Consider the following 23677-nt stretch of genomic DNA (forward strand, 5'->3'; position numbering starts at 1 on the left):
CAGTTGACTTGTACGTCTGTTATCCTGAATCACAAGTTTATGAACATCACTCCAGTCACCATGTCCTCTTATTTGTATCTGGCTGTTCCCCATTGATGCTCTTTAGTCTGCCATGTTGACAGGACTAGTAGCTGTTAGTATTATTACTTGTACCAACAGCTTAAATAGTTCTCTGTTTGTACCCATAGTTCAGAACTTATACCTTTGCTAAATCAAGTCTGTAAATAATTACCAGTGTCCAAAAAATGCTCAAAAATTGTGGAATCAAAAATGGAAGTCAGTTTTGAATAATCTGTCTGCAACTAAAATGGTTGAACTTAAAAGTGTTTATTGAGTTGAAAAGTATCATTTGTTCTACTATTATTTTTTATTTAATGCATAAAATATCTTTTGAAGAGGTAAGGAGTCAAGATAGGGTTTTTTTGTTCTTTATTTTGTGCCATGCAGCTTATAACGTTTGGAGGGTTTTATTTTTTATTTTTAAATCTAGTTTTATTTCAATGCACTGCACTAATTACTTCACTTTTATGGTTCATTGGATTTTCTAGGAAGTGGATGGAGCAATGAAGAATTTTTTTCTTTTGTCACACTGAATCTGATTTTGCTTTGTAGAAAGTTTGGAAATTTAAGGCAGACAAAGTACCATCTTATTATAGGAGAATATTTTCCTGGATTAACTCTGGGGTTCTTGCCAATTCCCTATTAGTTTATTTAACATAAAATTTACTTTTTTAAAGTAACTGTTCTGGGATTACAGTAGGTATATTCTGCAGGTCAGTTAACAAATTGAGAAGAATTATAATTTTTATTAAGGCTATAAAAGTTAAGGGCTAGAAAGTATCAAAGGCATTCTTAAATTAGTACAAAGATGCCATATTATATCCAGAGGTCAGCTAGATTTCTTTCTCGCCTCTCCAAGTAGCTCTGTCGCTAGGACATTTTACTTGTATTAGCATCATTCTTTGTATTTTACATTATGTTAATCTTTTCTGCTCACTTGTGCTTTCTCTCTTTCTCTCTCACCGAAACATGACTGATTAAAGGAGGCTTTATGCATTTCTGAACAAGTTAGTCTTATTGGCACTAGATTTATGACCCAGATACCTTGTTCCAGGAGGACCCAAACCCTTAGGCTGACCACGACCTCTCCATTTGATAATAGGCAAATTTTACTGATACACAGTGATAGCAGATAAGAATAATGCAAATAATTCTATATTTACCAGTCCTAGAGCTGTCATCAGAGGGAAGGTACATCTGGCCAGTACACAAGCTTTATCCTGAGATTCTTTCTTGAATCTCAGATGTCAGCAGCCTGGACGTTGGAGGCTGATCCCCACTCCCTCAGTGGGGTGTGTGAGATGGGCTGGTGGTATGCCCTTTGTCCATGGTGGACTTGGGTTTCCCTCTCGGAGACCCTTTGCTGCTCCGAAATCCCTCCTTTTGTATTCATTCTTCCCTCTGACAACTCTTCAACTCTGGGCATTGTTGATTGGTTTCCCTTTGGTCATCATACTGTCCGCATTCTGTCCTGTCAGCGTATTCCTTTGTTTCACAAACTCATCACATACACACATCCTAATTTGGTTATTTTCAGTGTTCTCCTAATTTGGTGTGTTCCCCCAAAACCAGAAATCTCAAGGGTTCTGCAGCTGGGCACAGTGACCTGGTGCCAATGCTGCAGAAACTTTTATCTCTGTTATGGAACAGTGTGGTACATGTCTTCGATTTCTCAGTCTGTGTGCCTGCTTGCTGCTTGCCTGTGTCAGACACAGTGGATCTTGAAGGAAATCAATTAACCCTTGGACCATTGTTTTAATATAATATCTACTTTACCTACAAGCCAATTCCCAAAAGCTAACCTCTAAATACTATTTGCTAGCCATCAAGTCTCCAATGTGCCACCCTGCCCTGCCTGACTTCAGACTAATATAAAGAACTACCATTCTCTAGGTCAGTGATTCTCAACCTGGGTGTTGTGGCTCCTTGGGGTGCTTTGAGATCCTTTCAAAGGGTTCCTTGGGACGCCATCGAGCATTAGCACCATTAAGTATGCAAACCTTAACTCACAAGATAAACATTATGACTTTTATGACCTGTTATAACTTTTCTGAGTTCTTTGAACATAAGAACTGCTACTTCCTTCCCTCACACAAGGAGGCAAGAAGGAGTACACAGTTTTTTGCCAGCATAGATTCTGAGGTGCATAAGGAGATCTGAGCTGCACTGACTACACACATGATGCAATTTTATCCCCCCTCAGAGGAGCAGGGAGTCGGGAAGAGAAAGTGCAGCTTAGTTAGCCACAGTCAACCTCACAGTTTGCCCCAGAGATGGCAAACAATCTACCACTCCTTGCTCAAGGTAAATTGTTTAATTCTGATCTAGCCCATTGTGATAACATTCCTTCCACTACTCTCTAACTTTCTAAATGTTTTATCAGTTCCCTCCCATCTCCCAGTTGTCTTTTTCATTTACATTCTGGGCAGTTGTCCCATTGTCAATATTCACTTTTACTTCTATCTTTCATAGGTTTTTCAGCCTTACTCCATAATAACTTCCTTTAGTTCATAACTTCGTATTTGGGAAGCCTTTGCTTTTCTCCTTTACTAGCATTTAAGACTCCCCTAATCAACCACATTTGTCAACACCTACTTCTCAGCTCATACTCTGATTCTAGAACTCATTTTTTATAACAACTGATTTCCCTCCTCCGTCCCTGTTTGTTAGTGTCCTGGCATGATGAAGGAACCTTTTCAATATACTTCTATTTTCCTGAAAGTGAGTTACAATGTTGTATTCTAGTCTTGCTGCATGCACTATAGTATGCACTGATTTATTATTTTATTTGTGGTCTTTGTTTAAGGAACCAAGACTGCAAATTCTTACTGCTAGGAATAGCACTGACTAAAAGCTGTTATTCCTACTCAGCTCAATGGACAGGTTATGCCTGGTAGTAATGATTTGCATTGCATTGGAACCTGTTTACTTAAACGTGTACCTTCACAAAGGCCCCAGAGACACAGCAAGCTCCTTTAGTGCCTGGGACCAGGAGAGAAGTGAGGGGGAGGAGAGAGGGGAGGGTAGTGTGAGTGGAAGGGAGAGGGACAGTGAAATATTACCTACCACTGCTGTCTGCACATTGAAGGTACTATCTAGTACTGCTGCTGTAGCAGTGTCATCTTGGGCAGCATAGCCTGGGGGTGCCTAGGGGTGTCCTGTTTGTTCCTCCCCTCCCATCCCTGTATAAGTTATCAGGTGCAGGGCTGCACCTGCTATGGGAAAGACTTCAAGGGGTCATTGTGATGCTTCCTCAATAGTTGGAGCCTGAGGCTAGTGCTTTACTTCCCCATTTTCCTGCCCTGGTTATGCTACTGAAAGCCCCATTGGTTTCAGTGAGGTCAGAGCAATGTACACTACAGGATCAAGGCCTAAGTTTGACCTACTTTCACTTCTATACAAAACTTCAATAGTAAAAACCATGTTTTGCCCTGTTTACTTCCACATACCAGTTCAGTAAATGATATTTTACTGGAGTCACAAATATCTACTACAGTGTTAACTTCCCATATCCAATCCATTATTAAACATTTTATTCTACTAAACTATTATGGCAGTGGTAGTGTAGAGTATAACAACCAGCTCAACTACCAATAAGTTATTAATCACAGGAAGTAGAAAGTGCACATATTAGAAAACATGTCATGCAAATCTCTACTGCTAATTTCAACAAGCACCCTCTGATGATAATTGTTGTGCTAGTGAATTGCTGGCATAAACATACTTCCTAGTTTTTCTGTGAAGCAGAGACCAAAGTACAATCAGCCTATTTTCTAAAGCAAATAAAGGTCTTCAACATAATGTGCTTGTTAACATTATCTTGGTGAATGAAATTGGAGTTACTTAAAATATTTCTCCCATGGTGCTGCTAAGAGATATCCCAAATTTTATCATAACCATATTGTCTCTTTATAGCTGTATGATGCAGCACACCACTGAAGATTCCTATTAATGCTCCCTAGAAGGTGTCATTTGGTATGTAGTAATAAGTACTGAGGTAGGCTGCATTTCACTGAGCATGCACTGAAAGGCCCTGACATAATTTACGTGGGTGATTGTACTTTCTCAAGCTGTTAGCAACATGGTAGCTACAAAACAGACATCCAGGAACACATTTCCAGACAGGGCTTTAACACATTACTCCTCCTGGCAGGTAGTTTCATGTGCAAGCTGGATAATCAGAAGTTTAATTATTTAGCTTGCATGTGAAAAGTAATGTTTCCTGTGCACTAAGGCTAACTACAGATAGTCGAAAAGCCTGAGGCTGAATCAATTCAGTCTTTGCAGGTTAGTCTAAGCTGCAGAGATTACACTGAGAAACAACTGGATACACATTCACTTTTGATTCAGGAAATGCAGCCACGTGCCTGCAGTGGCTCAGACCAGAAGCTGGGGGGTGCTAGAGCAAGACTCTCTGGCACTTAGCCAGCATGGGCTGTGTATTCACTTCCTCTTCCTGCTGCCCCCAGAGTCTCTGGGATTGGTGGTCTAGAATCACAGAAGCAGAACTCTGCAGGGTTGCTCATCACTTCCTCTTCCTGCTTCCAGGTGCCTCTAGGATTTGTAGACCAGTGTCACAGCCAGTAACTTTCAGTAAGTTTAGCAGGGCAAGGCAGCTCTGTACTCGAGGTAAGTGAGGTTTAACCCTCCTCCCAGGCCCCAGCCAGGGTTTGCCAGGGGGAGGGAGGGGAGGGTCAGAGGGGCAGTCCCTGCCTTCCCCCCAACCCCTCTCTGCTGGAGCAGATAGCACAGCTCAGCCCAGGGCTGGAAAGCATTCTGGGATGCTGTGGGACTCTGATATAGCTTAAACCAGGAAGGGGTCTGGGACAGAAGTTTCATAAACCAGTTTGACCCAAATCAGTTAAGTCTGATACTATATTCAAGCAGGTTTATCTTAAACTAGTTTCGGCTATTTTGAAACTGGTTTATATTTACTGAACTTCTGTTCTGTTACAGGTTTAAACCAGTTTCTGATTACTTGAATCAGTTTGTGTAACTTCTGTCCCTAGCATGATAGGTAAGTGCATGTACAAAGGTCTGTAGGTTCAGTGTTAGAGGCCTATTTGCAAACTTTGGCATAATGTCTGAAGGGACTCTTTGCCTGATCATTTACAACATAGTAACATTGTTTAAAAATGTTTTGCCAAGGGTCAAGAAAAGAAGGACCCTAGGCAGAGCAAACCGTTTAACTAAAGAGAGTCCCTTGTTTTCTCAACCTGATTACAAATCTGCCAGGTATGTCATATCCATGTAGTCTAGTTTTTGTCCCTGTAGAAATGTGTTGTCTTTAGCTCTCCCACATCTTAATTAAACAATTCTGCATGTTGAAAGATCATTTAATTCTTTATCCTTGTCCATGCAAGACTTACAGAGATATGAGGGTGAATGATTCCATAAGCAAATTAATGGTTAAATATTTCCTTTTGGATCTACAGAACAGTTTAAAGTAGGATGATCTTGATAACTCCTAGTTAATATTACCAACCACAGATAGAGGTATATACTACTCAAATTGCTTTCATGCTGAGGCAAGATGTTGTTATTTGACCCAAGAGTGGCAGTTTTGGCGTGGCAATAGGCCACTGCTTAGAATCTGCTCTTTTGACAGTGGCCAAGCTCAAATATAATAAAAAAACAGCTCTCTCCTTGATGAGGTAAGTGATGTGCAACAGGGCCCACCGATACATAATCATGGGTCAGATAGGTCCCTGTTCCAACATTATCACTCAAGATGTCTTAGCAATTTGGGAATATAGGGCCAGATTTCTGCATTCTAATGAACCTTTCCAGTCCCTGAACCTTGGATACTTTAACTGCCAGATTGATTACTCTGTTTATGATTAGCTGCCTGAAGGCTCTGTATAAGTTGATGCTGATGGTTAAAATACATAGTTGCTCCTTTTCCTGTGGGCGTGGTACCAGTGATAGGTGCTAGGGGAGGAGATGGAGCAGGAATGAAAACCCTTGTGTTACATGATCTTTCTGAGTGGCAGAATGACTCCATAGGTAAATTAGTTGATTTCAAAGCTGCTTTACATCTTACTGAATCACAATATCTTGCCCAGGATCATATAATTATTTCTTGTATTATACCTATATTTTCTCAGATATGCATGCTAGAATTTCATAAGATGGTTGCTATAGCTTAATGAATAGGCTCAGGAATATAGATGAAAATTCATTTGTTACTTGTAAATCATGGAGTTCTCAGATAAGTGGAAATGGCTACCATTATTTTAGTAGTATTGGAGTGATGTTGTACCTGTGATGGTTCAGCAAAAGGCATTTTTATGGGTTATATATTTTAGTGGACCAGCTGCATAGTTGGGATAAAGTTAGACAAGTTTTCAAATGTAAGGCATCCTTCATCAAGTCTGAGGAAAGAAGGATGCACATCAGTGATTAAAAACTGGGTAAGGCTGTGAGAGGGGAGATATTCCCAAGGGCATCAGACAAACCATTAGCAGAAGAAAGTAACCTTTTAAAATGGAAGATTAAGACCTATCACAAGGGAAAAAGGTCATGATTACCTGTAATGTGAAGGAAGAATTTCAGGAATCATATAGATTACAGTATGCCATAAAGCAGGAATGTCAAAAGTATGGCCTGCAGGCCAGATCCAGCCCATGAAGCCCTTTACTGAGGTCTTGGTGCTGATCCTTAGTCTGAGATGACTCATGTGGTACACATCAGACCAGCCCCTTGCGCTGGGCCCAGGGCACTTGCTGCACAGTGTCCACTCCAAGATCCATGCTATACGCAGTAACCTAGCCCACTGGGAGTGCAGCACATGTGGCACTTGTTCTAGCTGGTCTGGGGGATGTACCACAAGTGGTGACTGCTACAGCCAGTCCATGACCTGCGGGCCCTAAATACAGCACACGTCCCGCACCAGCTGGAGTGGGAGCTGCCTATACAGCACAGTCTCATGTGCAGCACAAATCACAGACCAGCTGGAGCAGGCATCATGTGTGATGTTTGCCCAGGACCAGCTTGGGGTGGGGGCGTACCACATACACTGCAGGTCCCAATTTGGCCAGGGCAGGTGCCATGGGCACTGGATCCAGTACTGGGGGGAAGAGGAGGGTGAAGGGCCCGCGGACCCACCCTGTACCACTCATCTGGCCTGCAGGGTCAGAGCAGATGGAGTGTTATCTACGGGTCATACTAGATTACAGCTCTTTTGGTGTGCTAAGGGTGATTGCTAGTCTTGTGGACATAAGTATGGTGATCTGTGGAATTTTTGTGTATGGTGGTTTGTAGGGTGCCGTCCCCGATATGGACTGTGGCATCTAGCAAGTTAATGTTAGTGTAGGAGTATTCCAGAGGAAGTTTGATTGGCGGTTGGGAGGGAGGGGTCAAGCAGAGGAGGTGATGATTGTTAAACCTGCTGTGGAAATCAGTAAGTTTGGATTTGGTAGTGAGGAATTGCTAGAATAACTACCTCCAGGTGGCTTATGAAGAAGTTGGCATATTGAGAGTCTGTCTTTGTGCCCAAAGTTGTTCACAGTTTCACAAATTATCCTTCCTTGCTTCTGAAAAAATTTAAAAGTTAATACTGCAATATTATTTTGATGCATTAGTAGAGATTAATCCCTGTCTTGTACTTGGTAATTACTAAGGAGAATTATTTTAGAATGCGTAGGAAATAGTGTAGAGGGAAAAGATGATAATGATGGCACCAGTAGTGGTCGAAAAATGGAAGAAGGAATAATAATAAAAGTATTAAATTAGGAATAAAAAAAGAATTAAATGTAATACTTTTATTATTCCTGCTTAGCAGAAATAACTTAGTAGGTATAACTTTTATTGTACCTCCTTTAACCCAGCTGGGTATCTATCTATCTATCTAGATACACAGATGGGTTATGTTATGTTATGTAATGTTATATATAATGTGTGTGGGTATATGTATATAGGGCCAGATACCCAGCTGGTTTAAATCTGTATAGCTCCACTGAAATAAATGATGTGGCACCTAAATACATAGGAAGACTTTTATTTCTATATTGCAAATACATTCTGACAGGTATACTATTGTGCTGAACTAGCAACAGTATTTATAGGTCACATCTTTCTAACCTTACTCCTGTGAGTAGGCCCTTTAAAGTCATTACACTGATTTAGGCATAGATACTGAAAATTAATCAGAAATATACTTGTCTGGTTGGCAATTACTATAATAGATACACAACCCCATATTGACTACTGTTTGTAATGTTCAGTGCTTCTTCTGTTGTGGGTCCATGTCTATCAGACCCCACTCTCACAGAAGATAGCAGGAGAATGTAATTTATATTTATGATGGAGTGAAGTGATTATTCCCCTCTGTTTGGCACTGGTGAGGGCACATCTGGAGTACTGTTTCCAGTTTTGGGCCCCCCACTACAGAAAGGATGTGGATGGATTTGAGAGTTCAGTAGAGGACAATGAAAATGGTTAGAAGGCTGAGGAACATGCCTTACAAGGAGAGGTTTGGGAAACTGGGTTTATTTAGTCTGCAGTAGAGAAGACTGAGGAGGGATTTAATAACAGCTTTCAATTATCTGAAGGGGGTTTTGAAACATGATGGAGCTAGACTGTTCTCAGTGGTGGCAGATGACAGAACAAGGAGCAACGGTCTCAAGTTGCAGCAAGGGAAGTTTAGGTGAGATATTAAGAGAAACTTTGTCACTAGGAGGGTAGTAAAGCACTGGACCAGGCTACACGGAGAGGTTGTGGAATCTCCATCTTTGGAGTTTATTAAGACCCAGGCAGACAAAGCCTTGGCTGGGACGATCTAGTTGGGGATGGTCCTGCTTTGGGCAGGGGGTTAGACTAGATGACCTCCTGAGGTCTCTTCTAACCCTAATTTTCTATGATTCTGTGAAATGCAAGACATTTCACCAGAATGTTGTGTACTGCTTAGATACATTATTAGACCATCTGTATAGTTTCCAAATTAAAATAATTATGTGGGGAAATGTTTGAGTCATTTAATTATTATTAAAGTATCATATTTACTTGAATCTAAGACTAGGTTTTTTCTCCAGTCAGTGGGGGAGGGCAACCCGTTGTCTTAGATTCACACAAAAAGGAGGGGACGGTGGGGAGCAGCTACTATGGCTCTGACTGGCCTTGAGACTCAGTTGGGGCCAAAGTCATATCTACAGAAGCCTCCTGCCCCTTCCCGTGCTTGCCCTCTGCAGCTTCTGCCTCACTCCCTGCCCTTACTGTCAAGCTCAGCTTGGCTCTGGCTCAGGCTGGATTCCTTCCCAGACATGGAGCCCATGGAAACTCTGTTGCCTCTCTGGCCAGCCAGCAGTGCTGAGGCTGAGCTTCCACGTGCTGTGCTCCAGGAGGAAGCAGAGCCCAAGCAGTGTCTAGCAGTCAGGGGGGCTGGCAGGAAGGGAAGAGGCAGAGACTGTGGGGAGTGGAAGGGGGAAGAGGAAGAGACTGGGGGGAGTAAAGGGGGAGGCAGAGCCTGGGGGTGGGAGGAAAAGAGACAGAAAGTAGGGGAAGGACAGGAGAAGGGCCAGAGACTGCAGGCAGGCAGGGGAAGAGGTGGAGATTGTGGAGAGTTGGAGTAGTGGGGTGTCAATGGTGGAGGAGCAGAAATGCTTCAGAGGCTAGAAGGGGGAGATGGAAAGCAAGGAGGCCACCTGACCCCCAGCCACTGCTTTCCTTGCTGTAGCAGCAGGAAGGGGACTCATTTAAGACAACCCTCTGATAGATTCTATACCTGGAAAACTATTCAAGTAAATGCAGTGATCACTAAGAATTAATTGCAGTCTCTGTTTTTGAAAGAACATAACCTAAAACATTTGCAAGTCAAGGAATATCGGTAATTTGCCCAGTTAGATGCAATACACTGATACAATTAGTGCTAACAGCTAATGAGTAAGTGATGTCTCTTTAGATTGTAACATAGCTGAAGAATATATTAGATTTAATTTTTGGATCCATGCTGATAAGAGAAAAACACAGGACCTGCTTCTATACCCACTCACTTCAGATGGAAGGCTTGATCATCTTTGTACTTTAACTGGTGTAAATCAGCAGTAACTAAAAGATCCTGTTTGTCCTGGAAGAAAACCTGTTTTAAATGATAGGAGAATAAAGCCCTCTATGCTGTCTGGACTGTCAGATCATACTGTTTTGGTTAGAAACTGTGTGTATAAAGAACCAGAGTTATGCTAGTAACCTTACATGTTGCACATTCTCTCCCACCTCCCATGGGCAGATCCAGGATTTGGGAAAGTGGGGTGCAGGGCGGAGTAGTGACCTGTACTGTAGGGGTGCCTGGACCGCAGCTCTCAGCGTCCTCCATGTGGGCAGATTGCAGGGAACTTTTTTAAGACTTTCAAGCAGGTAAGAATCTTTTCTGCCCTTCCCTTCCCCTCTGTGCTCATGGTTCCCCCCCATTTTCCTTTTCTCCTGCCCAGCTGCTGCCCCAGCTGAGCTGAGGATAGGGAGCTCCAGAGCTGGGCAGCACATGGAACCAGGCTCAGCTAGACATAGTAGCCCCAGTGGCAGCAGCAGGCAGGTTCCCTTCCCCTGTACCTGCTCCCAGGCTGGCAGGGAGCACCTCCATCACACACCCATCCCTACCGCAGCTGGAGACAGTGGCAGTGGTGGGCAGGGGAAAGAAGGGGAGGGGAGGTGCCCTCGAGCACAGAGGGGAAGGGTTGGGAAAATCTTACTTGCTTCCCTGACTCCTTTTCCTGCAATGTGGTTATCCGAATGTCCGTGCCATTACACTTGCTGGGTCTGCCCCTGTTTGCTCCTAGGTGTTGTATCTTCCCATATGATAAAAAGCTAACTGAAAAAGCGATGGGACTGCTTTTCTCTAAATATTTAATGTATGATTCTTATTTTTTCCTTTTACCTTATCATAGTTTAAATTAATTAAAAGTTACAGATAAAAGAAAACTATTGCACTGCAGCACAGAAAAAGGAGGTTTAAACTTTACGTTTGAACCTTGCCAGTAGAATGGTGAATTTCTTTATCTGCCTCTGTGTAGGCTAATTTGTAGAAAAACCGTCAGTATCTACAGTTGGAGAGGCCTAACCTTCTAATTAGTTGCATTTAACTTAAACTGTCTTTTTGGATTGAAATTTTGCATTGTTTGTCTCAAGCTGATTTTCCCCCTAGTGTGAATAAATGTTCCAGTCGCTTCTGGAACGTTACAAAAATCCTGTATGGTTTTAAACATTCTAGTACTTCAGATATTTGGAGTTGAAAGATGGCAGTGGACTGATGCTAAAGTAAAAGGTATATCTGTTAAAAATTGAGTAATTCAGGAAAATCAATATTTATCCATATAGAATCATTGAAATCATAGAAGAATTCGGGTGGAAATCTAGAGGTCAAGAGGTCATCTAGTCCAATCCCCTGCTCAAAGCAGGACCTTCCCCAACTAGATCATTCCAGCCAGGGCTTTGTTGAGCCAGGCCGTAAAAGCCTCCAAGGATGGAGATTCCACCACATGTCTAGGTAACCTATTCCAGTGCTTCACCACCCTCCTAGTGAGTGAGTTTTTCCTAATTTCTAACCTATACTTCCCTTGCTGCAACCTGAGACGGTTGCTCCTTGTTCTGTCATCTGCTACCACTGAGAACAGTCCAGCTCCATCCTCTTTGGAACTGCCCTGCAGGGAGTTAAAGGCTGCTATCAATATCCTGTAGTCTTCATTTTTGTACATTTTAGCTGCACTGAGTAGGTAACATCTCACTGAGGCAATGCACAACATAGACATACAAGGGGGTAGAAATGTAGTTTTCTTGGGCAGCCTTACATGACATTTTCTAAAGCTCAAGTGCTTAACTTTATGACTTTTTATTTATTTTGTTTGATCATGTGCTGCCACTTTATCCTTCATGCTTGGGGCATGGAGCACAACAAAAATCACTAGCCAGGAGCAATGAGCCTGGCTTTTCAAAAGGCTTTCAATTGACATTGTTATTTTACATTGCATTGTTTAAAAGCCTTCTAAAGAGCAATTTTCCCCTCGAGGTGCTGCACTGACCATCAGTGTACTGTCCCAGAAAGGAGTCAGCTTCAATAGGCAGATTCTAGATGTTGCTTTTCTTCTTACTCACTTTATTCTAAAAATATTGGACACACATTCCTCTTCCACTTATATATATATTTTTTTTTGCCTGAGATCTGTTTTCTTTTCATGATGCATATCTGACTGGTGCTGTGGGGGACTATGTTGTCAAATGTCAGCTTAAAAAATCCTGAAGAACAAATTGAACAGCATCCTGAATTTTTAGTCACGAAGTTCAATATGACTGGTTCTGTATTTTTCTATTAACCCTTCAAGTGTTAAAATTTCTGAGCTGTCTAGTAATGAGTTGACCAGTAATGCTTTTAGGAATTCTTGACATTGTGCAGACTGCTCTCTTCGTCCCCATGTTCCTCTCTCCCCTCCATGAATGGGTTAAATGCATTCATGAGGAGTATATATACTAAGTGTAGCTTCCTCCTATTTTTTAGGAGTTGCATTTTGGAACCATAGCACATTGTTTTCCTGTTTTAATTAAACTATTTGTAGCAGGAAAACCTAAATTGCCCACCAAAACTGGCCAAAAATTGGAATCTTGTGGTGGGGAAAAATTAAACCTTTTATTTTTAAGCTGAAAACCAAAATGCTTTTAGTTCTTAGTTATTATATTGTGCCAACTTTTTTCTCCTACTCTGTTGATTTGAAGCCAGTCTCATGATTTCTGAATGCTAGAAGCTGGCAACACTGCTCACTCCATTATCTCCATTAAGTACTCTGGGTAGTGCTCTATCTTGCCTCCTCTCTGTGATCATGGCAGAGGAGTTTGGAGGAGGTGTATGAGAAGAGTAATATGCTAAGTCAGGGACCATACAGAAGGGAGTAAAATGGATTAATTGATTCTGCAGGTGGCTCCAGTTTGCAGATGTAATCTGGATCTTATTGTTTAAAGAGTGTATCTTTCCTACACATTTTTTAGGTTGCATTTTTGTGTTAGGTAACCTAAGTGACAGTAACCTGAAAGGTAGGTAGCTTTACAGATTAAAAAAAAAAATCTGTAAGCACAATTTTCAAAGTGTTCTCAAAGCAAATTTTAACCTAGTTATTGTCACCTGGGTCAGATTTAAGCACACTTAATTAAAATTTACTCTTTTTTGTTTCTTTTTTTGTTTTTTAGAGGAATCCACTACATGAAAAGCTGTTGTGAATCAAAATGGTCACTACCTAGAAGTCTGCTGCTACAGGAATAACTAGCAAGCAAGTAGATACTTATTTGTTTTTTCTCCCCATAAATATTTAGAGAGCAACAACATTCTTGAGGCTAGATCTGTTAAAACTGTTGAACATTCATGAGCATAATTTGAAATGGTGCTTGCCAGTATTTGTTAGACTTTACATTTTAACACTAAATGAAAAGGAGAAGAAATATTATTTTAGGGCTTTCTAATATATTAAGTGTGTCTGTGCTTGCAGGATGGTGAATTCCAAGTTCTCTCAAGACGTTGTTTGTTTTATATCAGATTTTGCTTTTACCATTCCTCTCCAGGAGCAAATTAAATCTATTGAAGTCAGTGGAACTAGTTCAGATTTACATAAGTATAACTGGGAGTCAAATCTGGTTTTGTACTGATTACTTCTGTAGAGTTCAGATGCCACAAGAAATTCTCTATGGAGCGGACTAGGAAATGGCTATATTTTTAAATTTGTGAACCTATTGTATCATTCTTAAATGTGCACAAAAGCTCACTTTGTAATGATGTTCTTTTTCACTTGACTTGAAACTTTAAATATCTTTTGAAAGGTTATGCTTTAATGAACAGCTATGCAAGCAAACAGCAATTTTAACATGCCAAATGTTTGCTTTATTTTTTTTCATTACTTATGACATTTTCAAGAGGTGATGTATGTGTCAGGAGAACTGCTGCCATCATTATCAGACTTCCTAGTTGGGCCACATCCACTGACCCTGACATCTGGGTGAATTGTCGCCTAGCTACAAAAATCCTGTTGACTTAAATAGGACAAGGTTTTCACCCATGAAGTAAAACCGGGTGGGAATTTTAATGACGTTTTCTCATAAAAACATGTTTGTTTTCAAGCTGTACTCGAAAGTTGTATGCGTGTCGAGGGGTGGGGGTGGAGCTGTGTCTCCTCCCCTGCATTTGGTCCACAGCTTTGTCCCATGACCCACCCCGGCCCCACTCCCTCCCTCATCATGGGAGCCTCAATCTGCCCCACTCTACCCCTTCCCTCCCCCACGCCCCTTCCCCTCCACAGACTTACCTGCTGGGTATTGTGTGGTGTGTGGGTGTCTGCCTCTCACTCCCAAGCCACAGCCCTCCAGTCCTGCTGCTGCTCTTCACTCTTGACCCACAGTACCCTGCATCTTAGCCCCCACCCCCCCCCCGGGCTCCAAATCCCCCCAACACACACCCACAGCTTCACAAAATCCCATACACATCCCACCCCCCAACCAGACAAAGTACCTGCATAATTTTGCATAATTTGAGTTTTTCTGTGCATAATTTTGAGGTTTTAGGTGTTGGATTAAAATTGCGATTAACTGCGACTAATTTTTTTAAATTGCACAACTAATTGTGATCAGATTTTTTAATCATTTGACAGCCCTAATATTTATTAAGTGTAAAGGCTTATGTGTTAATCAGATTGAAGTCCAAATGTATTTAAGAGCTCAAGGCACTTTTGAACCATGCCTCTCACCTCATCCTATCTACAACTTACTGTGTAATATGTATGGAAAACTGAAATAAGTTCATCCCAAAATGTTGGTCTGTATAATATCAGTGTCTCAAGATTAGTTATAGATCCCCAGTTTAAGTGCACTTTTTATTCAGATGATTAACATACTTCTGATATTGGTAATGTTCTTGAAGTAGTGACTTTTTATTGGCTAAGTGAAGTTAAGATTCATCGTTCATGTGGCACCCTTTCTTGAAAGAGCATCTTATGTATACTATGGTGTCACAAAAGGAAAATAATAAATATATATTTAAGGCACATACATTTTGGAAAATCCTAAATTCATTACTTGTTGCTATTCTTAGGAACACTGCCTTCTGGATTAATTTCAAAGATTAATTCTCTTATGCCTTAGTATTGCTAGTTCATTGATTGCTTCATTAGAAAGTCTTTAGTAAATGTACCAGTGTTACTAAATGATGCATTTATTAGTTTGTTTTCATGATTAAACTATTCATTTACATTTAATTAATGTATTTTCCCTAAAAAGGCACGGTGAAATAAATTAGGACAGATCCTCTAGTGCTTTGTGCTTTAGTGTCATGAACCATCCTCCACTGTGGCTTTTTCTGGCTGCAGCAGCATGAAGTATACAAACAGATTTCTAAAAAGGGCAACTAGGATTCCCTTTCACAGAATTGCATCAATTTACATTCTAGTTCTTAATTTTAATGATGACAACAAATACTCACAATACCCTTTTTAGTAAGTAATAGTAGTTACAGATGTTCTGTACATCAGTTAGTCTTTTTACAGGTAGAGCCTCTTTCATAAAACACAGAGACATTCCTCCCACGGAATAAAACAAACGAATAAAAACCCCATTTACATCACAGTGGATGAATGTTGTGAATAGTGCCTTGATCCTCCCCCATCAAGATCATATAAATGTGTGCTTCAAAGGGTAGTCGTTAAGAGACTCGAACAATCCTTTAAAAAAACATGATTGTAGCAGGTTGCAGCCACAGGGCTTTTTCAGCCAGGCTTTTCCCACTTCACTGGTCATCTCTCAGCCAGCCTCAGTAGCATGCAATCTTTTAAACCTGTTGGCCTTTCTTGTCTGGTGCACATCTGATCCCACACCAGTCGTAGAGGGTGCGTATACACAAGTATGAGCTGAGTATGAATCAAATCTGCTGAAGCTGGTGATTACTGCATTTCCACAGCCTCCAGCATCTCGTGTATCAGCACTCGCTCCCATGTTTCAAAATGGCCCCACTGCCATTTTGAAGTGCGGGGGCACTGATGCATGAGATGCTCTGGGCGCTTTAATTAGAGTGGCTTTAATTAAGACTCCCTCCCCACTCCCCCTCTCTTCCTCTCCCCCCACTCCTTGAGCACATGTATAAATGCCTGAATAGTCTTTCATCACACAAAGTAACAAACCAAAAGCTTACTGCATTGGACCCTGGGATGGGTCTGCTGTGGCCTCTGCCTTCCTTCCCTGGGCTTGTTCTCCTGCCTCTGGTGCTTCTCTTCCACCTTCCCCACTGTTCTGCCAGCTGGGGGTTTTGTTTCCTTGTTAACCTTCCCACAGCTTCAGTCCTTCAGTCCAACAAACTGGCTTCCCTTAAGGGGACAGACCACCCTGTTACACACTTCACCTCTCAAGAGTGAAATCAGAAGCTCACTCTTCCACACTTAATCCTGTTCCCATCGCAGGAGAAGTAATCCATATTCACATGTGCAGTTCCAAGTCAATGGCAGATCTCGAATGCATATGACTGCAAGGCCAAGTACCAATGTGTGAATCTGGGATTGGTATCTCACATAGCCTTCAACCAGGTTAGAGGTGCATGACCCATCACCAGTGTGAAGGAGGCTCCTATATTTTATTTTATAGTATTGCATTACATATCTGAAAGGGACACAGGGGGTCATAGTTGACCATAAAATGAATATGGGCCACCAGTGTGATACTACAGCCAGCAGAGCAAACAATATGTTGGCATGCACCAACCAGTGCATCTCAAGCAAAAATAAGGAAGCTATTCTCCCTCTCTACTTGGCATTGGTGAGGCTGTAGCTGGACACTGCATCCAGTTCTGAGTGCCTCACTTTATGAAGGACATGGAGAAGCTTGAGAGAGCCCAGAGAAGAGCCACTCGTATGATTAGAGACCTGAAGACCAAGCCATGTGAGGAAAGGCTGACAGATCGGGACTGTTGGCTGGGAAAGGCTGGGACTGTTCAGCCTGGAAAAGAGAAGACTTTGGTAACAGCTTAGAAATATATCCAGGCCAGGTGGAATGGTCATAAACTCCTAGAAGAAGGTTTCAGACTGGATATAAGGAAAAACATCCTCTTGGTTCATATGACCAAGCTCTGGAATAGACTCCCAGTGCGGGTGCAGGCACCTACCCTGGATATCTTCAAAAGGAGACTGCGTGCAAACCTTGCGTGGGTTATTTGACCCCAGTAGTCTTTCCTGGCCAGAGCAGGGGGGCTGGACTCTATGATCTCATGAGGTCTCTTCCAGCCCTAAGCTTCTGTGAATCTATGAATCACTCATTTTGCATAATGGTAAATACTGTATTGAATAATTTGACATGAAATGACATGTCTTGTGTGAGACCACATTGATATAATAGTTATAATATTCAATGTATTTAATTTTAGTTTTAAAATAATTAAGAGCAGCTGCTACATTGTACATAATGAAGCATTTTATATACTAAAAAAATCCTGATTTTTTTGCATTTTCATAAAGCATTTTGATAAGTAAATAATAAGAACAGAATGTACTAATTGAAAGAGATGTTTCTACAGCCTAGAAAAAATATTCCAAACAAAAAGATATTAAAAACAGCTGCTCCTCTAATTAGTACACAAGTACTTATCTTATAACTTTGTGGCATGATTTGAATGACATGTCATTCTATACACTGCTTCTACTGATATGTCATGAAAAAGTAAAATTAAATAAATAAAAATATACAATAAGAGAGGAACAATTGAGTATACAAGGATACATTCATGGGAAAAAAGTAATATTCCTGGGCAAAAGAATGGACATTTGAAGGAGAAATTTTAACTATTGATGGAGGTTTTGAAACCAGATATAATGATAACAAAAATTATTGTGATGATGATAATGACTATAACACAGGTATTGAAGGTTATGTACATTTGAAGAAAAACAGAAATAAGAGATTCCTTTTCGGGTAGCATATTCTAATATTTAATCATCCTCATAGCACAAAAGTTATTCTTCAATCTCCAACATAGATTTCCTCTGCTAGAACTTTAAAAGCCATTGCTGCTAGTCCTGTTGCTTGTAGCCACTGAAAATAGTCATCAGCATCTGATTAAATAAGCCCTCTGCTTATGAGAGCTTATGTGATCCATCTCTGATTTAGTTAGAAAAATCTAGCCTGCCTTCTGCCATCCTCTTTATAATCAACCTTTAGGTATTTGAAGACTGCTATCAAATCTTACTTTAGTATTCTCCAGACTCTATTAATCTTAGTATTTTCACTAAGCTTCCTCATAAGTAATGTTTTCCAGGCCTATAATATTTTTTGTTGTTCTCCACTGGACTCTTTCCAACTCTCCACATGTTTTTTGAAGTGCAGGACCCCGAACTGGACACTACTCCAGTGGAGGCTTCTCCAGTGGTTAACACAGGGGAAGAATCACTTCCCTTGATGTACAAGTGACACTTCTGTTAATATAACCCAATATGCTGGTGTTCTGTTGTGTTTTTTCCGTAACAAGCATAATGTTGGCTCATATTTAGCTTACAGTCCATTGTAACCTCCAGGTCCTTTGCTGTAGCACCTCGTCCTTGCCAGTCATTCCACATTTAGTAGTATTTTCTTAGCTCAGTGGTTCTTAACTAGGGTGCCAGGAGACCACCCCTAGAGGTGCTGTGATGCAGGCATCCCAATGGCAGCAACCAGGTAAAACTGCCGTGCTGCAGCACACATATAGTCCTCCTGAATTAGGGTTTTCTGATCATCCTAAAGCAGGCAGGAGAACTCACTTGGGCTACAACTCTTTGTAGTCCAGGTCCCTTTCTCTACCCACACCCCTTCCTGCAACTTATTCCATTTGCCCCATGGCCTTCTGTTTCTGGGAGAAGTTGTGCAGGGTCAGACTGGGAAGGGCTGGAGCACAAGCCAGCTCTCCTTCCTGCTTTAGGCTGATCAGAGAAACCTAATGCAGGAGGAACACAATCAGATTGCAGGGTGTCAGCTACCCCAGTCTGGGGACTAATACCAAAATATCTAATTATCAGCTGGGATCACATCAGCTTCAAATAACTAAGGGTGCACTTGTTGAAGAATGCATTAGCTTCTAATAGGATGCATTTCACAAATCAAATAGACCTCCTAGGAAGCATCAGTGGCGGTATTTTCAGTAGAAATAAGGAGGCATTAATAGCTCTTATATGACCTCACCTGGAATATTGCATACACTTTGGCTTGCCCATGTTCAAAAAAGATTAATTTAAATTGGAAAGGATGAAGAAAACCATTATGAACAGTGACATGAAGAGCCTGTTATACTAGAGGAGACTTTGTAGTCTGCCAAATACCTACCTAGGTTTAAGATGGAGTTCAGTAGGTCTCTGAAAGATGCCTGTGTAACAGGGGGCCTTCTTGGGGCCGGTTAGAAGTTGGCCTGCTCACCTGTTTCTGGGCTAACCGCCTGCCTCTCTCATCTGCCATGCCTTGATGGAAAATGATTAAGAGATTACCCAGGCAGGAGGCCGCCTGTTTCCTGCCCTGTTGCCAGGCGGCATTATCTGTGGTTCCAAACCTCCCCTACACTGCAGTCCATGCCTCACAGATGGCATCTAAGCTTTTAACATCTCTGGCCCCAAACTGGGCCCCATAACCCTCCAGTCTGGACCCCATCTAGATCCCTTCTAATCAGGCTGCCTACTCCACCCTCATTCTGGGCTGCCTAGCTCCCTGCATTCTTCCCCTTCTCTGGTTTGGCCTCCCCAGGACCTTTGGACACACAGGCCCTAGCCTTACCTCCAAGGCCAGTTGGAACCCCAGGCCCTTGGCTCTGGGCATCCCTCACAGTGGGCCCCTGGCCCTTTTGACCCTTGTGGTCCTGGCCTCAGCACTGACCAGTCAAGGGTGCCTCAAGTCAGGCTTCTGAGCAACTAGACCACACTCTTACATGGGTCTACCTTCTTGGGCCCTACTGTGGGGTTACCTACCCGGTTGTGAGAGCTGGGGTTATTAAGGTACCCCAACACACCTTTCACCGGGGTGGTAACTGGCCTGGCTTTTCCTGGGGGCTCTCACGCCACCAGGAGCCCCACCAGGCCACCCATCCCCAGCAGGGTGCAGCTTTAGGTCATGTCCAGGACCAGGAGCCTCCAAACCATCCCCATAAGCTCCTGTCCTTACCTCCAAGGTCTTCCTAGAGCAGCAGAGCTCAACAAGGAGATGTTTATTCCCTGCTGGCTGGTCACAAGCTGCCCCCCTTCAGCACAGAGAGCTGGGCATTAAATGACCACCCTCATCAGGCACCTGCCCCCTCCCTGGTCTAGCCCTTGAAGTGGCAGGCACAAACAGTGCCCTGCCACAGCCTGCAACAGCAGGGACAGGACTTGATGAACCACAAAGTTCCTTCAGTCTTATGCTCCTAAAGTTAATTTTGAAGTGAAAATTTTGGAACATTTTTTTATTTTTTCTAATTTTTTAGAAAATTTCCAAATTATTTTCAATTGAGTTAAATTATTAAAATGCTGAAATTTCCCACAGCATGGACAATTTCTGTTTCAACCAGCTATTCTTATAAGGCCTCCTGAGAATGGAATCCAGGGTGTCTTGGTTGATGATGTAAAGTAACATAGGAAATTCTTGTTCACCCTCACTGTGTCCAGATGAGCACGGACATTTGGTTCCCCATGGACAAGTAGCAGTGACACACCTTGCACCGAAGCTGCTTGTCCCTAGGGAATGCCCGTGCCACGTGTGCTTTGATGTACAGTAAGTTACCCTAGGGGCAGTATGGGTGGCTGGGGCCAGCACTATGCTGGCCCTAGCAGCCTTACCTGGGGTTCTGGGGGCTGCAGCGATCCTGCGGAGGAAAGCCTGGCTGGTAGCTGGAGCGCGGCTCTGGGTAGCCTGGCTTCACTTTTCAGCAGTGCAAGCTGCCCATGCGTATGCTGCTCCATTTTTTTTCCTGTGGGTTTTTTTGACCCCGGGGTATCTGAGGGTGAAAAAAAGTGCATGGGAAAAAAAACGGAGCAGCGCATGCACAGGCAGCATGCCCTTGTAGTGCGGAGAATGCCTGACTGCAGTATGTGGCAATACCGACTTGTTTGTGGTGCCACATACTGCATGGCCACACTCGTCTGGATGCAGCCCTGTTTCCTCAGTTCACTGGGAAGGAAAGTGATTTTTTAGTTGTATATACAATACAAATAGGGTGTTGAATTTTTAAGCATAGCCATTCAGTATAAGATTTTTGAATCAGTTTAAGGCTTTGAATATATCTAGAATTTGTCTGTGTTTAAATACAAAAATTTAATTTGGGCTCATCCGTACTCTGACTCATATGTATATTAACTACGGATAAAGTCAGTCATGGATTCTGTTGGCATATTGTTAGTTTATCCACGCTATAATTTACCAAATATAGGGCCAAACTTGCATAGATGCCTGATCTCACTTCTAAAATTAACATCAAAGGTTATTTATACAAGCCAGTTGCATGGATATAAATTCACAAGCTTATGGGTTTGCACTTCAGAATTGTGGGTTCAAAATTAAATGCTGCTTGTGAGCATGTAACAAAATTGGTAATAATCAATGCATTCATTGTGTTCCTTTAATTTTTTTGGTTCCTTTTTTAAAACACTGAAAACTACCTGAGTAGGTTGGCTACAGCATTCTTCAGCTGGCTCCCCAACAGCCTTTTAGACTAGAAACAGACATTCAAAAAGCCTGAGGCTGAAATGATTCGATATTTACAGGTTAGTCTAACCTATGGAGCTTGAACTGATTTGGAGGGAGATGGACATTCACTTTCAAATCAAGAAATGCAGGCACATGCCTAAAGTGGCTGAGGCTAGAAGCCGGGGGGTGCTAGAGCAGCTCTCCCTTTTATTCTTCAGTGCTGACTGGAGGGGAGTGTTACCAGATTTGCCCATTACTTTGGGGTGTGCTCATTTATTAGGGATAGTTTCTAGGGTCTTGGTGATTCTGTCAATGTGCTGCTTATGTTACTATACGGAGCTGTATCTCTCCCTTCCGCAAGCCCTCAGCCCCAATGGAGCTATCTTGCAGGACTCAATTTCAATGGGGCTGGGTTCCTCCAGTCACCAAATCAGTCATACACACAAACACACACAAATTAATGTGACACGCCTGACCTGGCTGGGCTGATCAGCGTGGACAGGCTGACACCCTCATATGCCAAGAATCAGTTCATCAGAGCAACAATAAAATGTAGTCAGACACAAGCACACAGGTAAACAGAATCCCTCTGAATCTGGCTGGGGGTCCAGCTGACACCCTCATGGGCCAGCATTCAGTTCATAAGGGCACGTCTGAGTAAAACTGGGTCAATCAGCCTGTACAAGCTGATCCCCTTATGTGTTTCAAACTCAGCACATCCCAATCTTTGGCCTATTGATGAGCAGACCCCACAATATTTTGGGGCTTCACAGGGACCTTTAGCTTAGGTAAAAGAAGCATTGCTGCAGAGCACAGGAGGAAAGAGAAGCAGAGAAGGAAAAATATACCCAATTACTACCAGTTTGACTATAAAAGTTATTTATTGCTAAGCATATGAAATATATAATGATACTAATAATAATAGACATGCAAAAGAAAAACAAACATGAACAATTACAGTACTACCCTGGTTTCACTAAGTATTTGGGGAAACTTATCTCAAGCTTAACTGATACAGTTCAGGTTCAGAAGTTTATGCCTAGAAAGAAAAGAGAGAGAGCGCTGGGATCTCACCAGTCCAAGGTACTCAGGCTGCAGAGCTGACAGGCACAGTCCGTAGCACAATTCTTGAAGAAAGAGACAATCTGTTCTTCCAGTACCCCAAGAACGACAGGGGATGGTGTCAGCACAGGAGTTTTCTTCTTCTTTCTGAAGTACCTCTCTCTTCTTCTTTCTTTTTCTTCTTCTCTTCTTCTTCTTTCTTGAAGCGCACACGCTTTTTACAGATTTTTATACCCTCAGTTCAGCTGCTTCGAAGCATCCTTAATTGTGTAAATAATTGTCTTTTCTATTGACAAGGGGTTATCTGGTTTGGAACATCTCAAGAATCTGATTGATAATCAGGAAACACTTAAGATTAGGGAGTAACCAAATACTTGGGAGCCAGCTTGAGATTCCTATGGATGGCAAATATACTGATGGGATATCTCATGGTTTCTTCAGGAACAATAGATAACTTGCAGCATCAGGATTTTGGATTTTTACTTGTTGTGCACAAGCCTCAGCTTAGCATGACTTTTCCAGATCTTACTGTAGTCTTTTAACAGACTTAAGACAATTATTGGGGTGCTCATAACCTTTTGTGGAGAGGACTCCTACCAGTCGTCTCGGGAAAAGTATGACAACACCTGTGATTTAGGGCTCCAGTGGGCTGGATGCTGTGATGAACCCTTAACCATTGTTCAAATGTTGCCCATACCCCCTCTGACTCAGTCTCTTGCCTCAGCATTCCCTAACCCGGCAACCGAGTTTTAGTCAATCAAGTTTAAATAGGCCTCCCATAGTGGGACCGGGGAATGTACGGCCCGAGATGCCTATTAAACTTAGAAGTGTGTGTGTGTCTGGGGGGGGAAAAGTCCTTAGTAAATCCAGATTAGAATTGGTCTGATAAATGCTGAGCTGGGTGTGTGTGAACATGGGTTGATTAACATTTGGAGCACAGATT

General features: G+C 42.1%; 1 protein-coding gene across 3 annotated transcripts in view; it reads left to right on the forward strand.

Annotated features, from left to right (window-relative positions):
• The window catches only part of LRRC7 (leucine rich repeat containing 7), a 350868-nt gene that overhangs the window by 71444 nt on the left and 255747 nt on the right, over positions 1 to 23677 (forward strand). For all 3 annotated transcript variants that reach the window (XM_059727936.1, XM_059727934.1, XM_059727935.1), the window contains exon 2: positions 13225 to 13308. In XM_059727936.1, the coding sequence (XP_059583919.1) occupies position 13308 (1 nt within the window). In that variant the 5' untranslated portion in view covers positions 13225 to 13307. The remainder of the gene's footprint in view (positions 1 to 13224; positions 13309 to 23677) is intronic.

Source organism: Alligator mississippiensis, chromosome 5 (genome assembly GCF_030867095.1).
Source record: "Alligator mississippiensis isolate rAllMis1 chromosome 5, rAllMis1, whole genome shotgun sequence".
Classification (NCBI taxonomy): Eukaryota; Metazoa; Chordata; order Crocodylia; family Alligatoridae; genus Alligator; species Alligator mississippiensis.